This window comes from Vicia villosa, unplaced genomic scaffold, assembly GCF_029867415.1.
Source record: "Vicia villosa cultivar HV-30 ecotype Madison, WI unplaced genomic scaffold, Vvil1.0 ctg.005575F_1_1, whole genome shotgun sequence".
Classification (NCBI taxonomy): Eukaryota; Viridiplantae; Streptophyta; class Magnoliopsida; order Fabales; family Fabaceae; genus Vicia; species Vicia villosa.
The window spans coordinates 77,076-81,484 of NW_026706648.1; the positions used below are offsets into that span (position 1 = coordinate 77,076).

The 4,409-nt window shown below is 25.6% G+C and overlaps 1 protein-coding gene across 1 annotated transcript; it reads left to right on the forward strand.

Annotated features, from left to right (window-relative positions):
* Positions 1–686: 686 nt before the first annotated feature.
* On the forward strand, positions 687–3,163 carry LOC131642675 (embryo-specific protein ATS3B-like). The gene is made up of 3 exons (XM_058912895.1): positions 687–857; positions 982–1,104; positions 2,688–3,163. Exons 1-3 carry the CDS (start codon positions 732–734, stop codon positions 2,937–2,939), a joined length of 501 nt encoding a protein of 166 aa, XP_058768878.1. The 5' UTR covers positions 687–731; the 3' UTR covers positions 2,940–3,163.
* The last annotated feature ends 1,246 nt before the right edge of the window (positions 3,164–4,409 follow it).

The following is a 4,409-nucleotide window of genomic DNA, read 5'->3' on the forward strand; positions in this document are numbered from 1 at the left end:
ATTTATTCGAATGAAGTTACGTGCGAGCTTAACTCGTGGTGTAACTTGATTCCGAAAAGTTACACCACGAGTTACACTCGCTTGTAATTTTATTTCGAATAAATATTTTTTAATTCATCCGTTGGATTGAAAACGAATATCATATAAATTATACCTATAAAGTTTGAGATTAATCTATAATGATTTACTATACCATCAAGATATCTAAAGATTAACATTAAAATATTGAACTTTCATATAACATTAATTTTGATGTAATTCAATGACATAGTAAATTATTATAGATTAAACTCAAATTTTATAGGTATGATTTATATTATATTATGTTTCAATCCAACTGTTGATTTTATAAAATATTTATTTGAAATAAATTTTTAGTTAGTGTAGCTCATAGTGTATCTCTTTGAGTATAATATATATAAAAGTTCAAAAACCCATATATATATATATATATATATATATATATATATATATATATATGAATGAAACCATTAAGTTTTCAGAAAATATAACCCACATAATATAATATAATAAAATTTTAAAAATAGTGTCTTTTTGCAGTTTAGTATAGTGTAGTTTTTAGAAAAAATATATAGTGTAATTAAATATTGATACTGGCCTTTATAATGTTATAATTAATATATATTTAGGTATCTTCACAATTAAGAAATTTCTCTTTTTTCTTCCCTTAAAAAGCACAAAAGAGTTAACAAGTAATAACCAACAAAACCATGAAATATCTTACCTTAATCACCATATTCTCCACCATCATTGTTTTCTCACATGCAATGCCAACAATTGTCACTCGACTTCAACCTCAAATGAATCTTTCTGTGTTTAACCTTACCCAAGAACAAGTAAATAAATTTTCTATTTCTAACAAAATATTATTAACAATTATTTAGAAAAAACATATTCAATAGCTTTTCTTAACTATATATTAATATCTTAAATAAAACTTTAAATTTACCCATGTTTTAGATTAACAGAACTAAACAGGTGAGAACCTGTTCTTACATGATCTCAATAAAGACAAGTTGTAATTCTCCAGCAAACTCAAAAGATACCGTTGGTATTTTATTTGGAGACGCTGTTGGCAATGAGGTTTTTTTTCTTCAAGTTATCTAATTTATTTATCTTTTAATTTTATTTTTCTTTATTTAGACTAATTATTATTTCGCATATTATTTTATTTTTTTAATATTTAGTCTAATATATCTATTATGAACTAATGGGTCAACATGTCCTATTTTGTTTTTAAATTCTTAGTATATACGGAATTATCCTGGCATCTTTTAAGTTTTATCGAAGCTTTAATTTCCATAATACTAATAATATCTTTTCAATTGTTTCACTAATAACATGTCGGAATTATCCCTCTCATGTGCAAAAAATCAAGCATGAACTTTTAAAAAAAATGATATGCATTTTTATCCACATTTTAAAAATTTTAGACGTGACAAATTAAATGATCTAAAAAAATGAAAATAAAACTTAACTAAAAAAATAAATATACTTTATTTTAAAAACTAAAAATGACCATGTATTTACAAGCATTTTAAAAAAAAAAAAGTGGTATTACGCATGTGTTTTATGGGCGTTTTTGAAATTTGTCAGGATGCATGTATGTTTTTTTATCGTCAATTTCAAAAATACAGATAAAAACATATGTATGATGCCACATTTTTCAAAGTACCGATAAAAAATGCATGCTAAAAATTGGATTTTATGTGACATTTTAAAAATACAGATAAAAAAAAATGTAGATTTTGCAAAAAAACCTAATATAAATTCAAAGTTGCGAATGCATAAATTTAATAGAAAAACACTTATCGTGTAAATATCCGGTAAAAGCTTAAAAAAAAAAAAATACAATAAAAGTCCAAAGTTTTTGAAAATCTTGGAAATAATGATAATTTTTTAATAGTAAAAGTTATGTAAGGGTATTATGATAAAAGTGCCATAAAGGATGGTTGTCAAGTAAAAGGAAAAGGGTGGCAAGTCAATTCTTCTCTCATTGTATTTTTATATGACATTTTATTATATTATATTGTCACAATCATATATTTCATAAGATATGGTTATATGTTAGTGTATTTTTTTTATTAACCCTAAATATTAAATAAAATCGAATTATATTCTTTCAATCAAAGCAAATTTATAATTTACAAATTTTAACATTTTTAAAAAATTTAGTTAAAAATGTTATTAGTTTAAGAAAAATCAGGAAGAGAAAGAAGTAAGGAGAAAAGATAGAATTTCTATTGGTTGGTTTAGAATAGAGATAACGAAAAGATAAGAAAAAGAAGAGTGAGAACAAAAACTTTTCACATTCTTACAAAGATTTGAGAAGTTTTATTTTATTATTAATTTTATAATTATGCCACAATTCTATGTTAATTCAATATATATATATATATATATATATATATATATATATATATATATATATATATATATATATATATATATATATCCTATATTTTTTTGAAAACACAGAGATGTTGATAGTGGAACGATTCGAATTATAAATGGTCAGTCAAGCAGATTCCAAAATAACTTATAATTAATATGAACTTAATGTCATTATTTTACTTTTTTTCTTATATTTTGATTCCTTTTTTTTCTTATATTTTCATTCAAGGAATGTATTGATTTTATATTATACATATTTTATATTATTGCAGATTACAATGTTAAATGTGGATAGTCCAGATATTCACACGTTTGAGCGGTGCAAGACGCTTAATTTTGAGGTATTAGGAAATTGTATTGGAAAAATTTGCAAATTGTACGTAGCTAGAGCCGGATCGAATGGTTGGATCCCGGAGACTATCACCGCATACCACTATGACTATCCTCCTATCCGATTCAACTATAATTATTTCATTCCTGATGATCAGCGATATGGCTTTGATTATTGCCAACATACAATTTAATGTTACATCCTTAAATACTTGTCTTTAATTTCTTGAAATAAACATTTTTCTTTATAAAAGATGAATGATCAAGTTACATTGGTCTCTTACACTACTATTAGACATGAAATTCAATAGGTTAGAAATATAATATTTTTTATGTAACAAATTCTAGTTTATTTTATGCATTAATTCAATAATAATTTACCAGCATAGAATCGACTGATGCAAAATCAACTTATGATCGAATGTGGCTATCATCTAAATGGACTTGAAGATCATAAATCCACTACTTTTTTGACGGACTTGAAGATCATAAATCCACTACTTTTTTGACGGACTTGAAGATCATAAATCCACTACTTTTTTGATTTGTAGGTTTGAGTCACACCACATGATAAAGTCATATCCTCACTTATATAAAAACATGATTGTGATTGAAGAAATACATTTACTTATAAAATAAAGGACAACATTTATGTACAGTTCTTTAGGTATGGTTCTTATTATTTTTCAATGAAAATATGACAAATATACTTAAATATCATTTAGTGAGTGAAAATATGAAAAATTTGCATATGTGTAATAGGAGATTATACACTTGTCATATTTTCATTGGAAAATAATAAGAACCTTCTTAAGACACCTTTCTCATCAAGTTTTTCATCCTTCATGAACATGAACTTCACAAACAACTGATCTTCCATGATTTTTCTTATCCTTTTGAGGTAATGGTGGAGGTGGTTTTTCATGAACAAAATTCTTTATTTTCCAAATTGTGGCACGTCAGATGATATCTCTACAGTTGTTAGTGAAGTGACAGAAGACTTCCCCTTCTGCGGATCAGAATTTGATAAATCAACCATTTTTGTGACATTAATAGGTTATTCTGTTTCAGCTTCTGAAGTGTCTTCTTCTAACATATCAGTTGGTTTTGGCTCCTCATACTTCCATGTTCTTAGAGTAGTATGAAATCTTAAATGTGGCGGCGGTTATCATGGTAAAGGTGGATATGGTGTACATGATGGTGGTTACCATAATGAAGTGACGAAGTTGAAGATGATAAAGTGATGAAGATGAAGTGGTGAAGATGAAGATGATGAAATTATGTAATAAGTATTTATGATGACAGATTTTAACAAAAGAATTTAGTGGTTGTTATGGTAAGATGTTTGGACTTGAAAAGTGCAAGGTCCTTGGTTTGAATCTTGATATGGCCATTTTTTCATCTGTTTTTTTCATTTTTTAAGATTTCAAAACATACTAAGTAAAAATAAAAAGATAAAAGCCAACGTAGAATTTAAAAAAAAATAAAAAAAGTCCAAACAACTGGACCAAATCAAAGGAATCTTGAAATGTTCATGATGGAAATTAATTTTTTTACATGGGAGTTTTCTAAACTCGTCTATTTGACAAAGGGCAAAATATCTATTAATCCTTCATTAAATTAACTCATCCCAAGACACCTTTAAAAATTTAAAATTCTTCAAA

Coding starts and splice junctions, on each gene's coding strand:
- LOC131642675 (XM_058912895.1), top strand. CDS start 732: ATGAAATATCTTACCTTAATCACCATATTCTCCACCATCATTGTTTTC. Junction 858..981: donor TTAACCTTACCCAAGAACAA/GTAAATAAATTT, acceptor CCCATGTTTTAG/ATTAACAGAACTAAACAGGT. Junction 1,105..2,687: donor GAGACGCTGTTGGCAATGAG/GTTTTTTTTCTT, acceptor ATATTATTGCAG/ATTACAATGTTAAATGTGGA.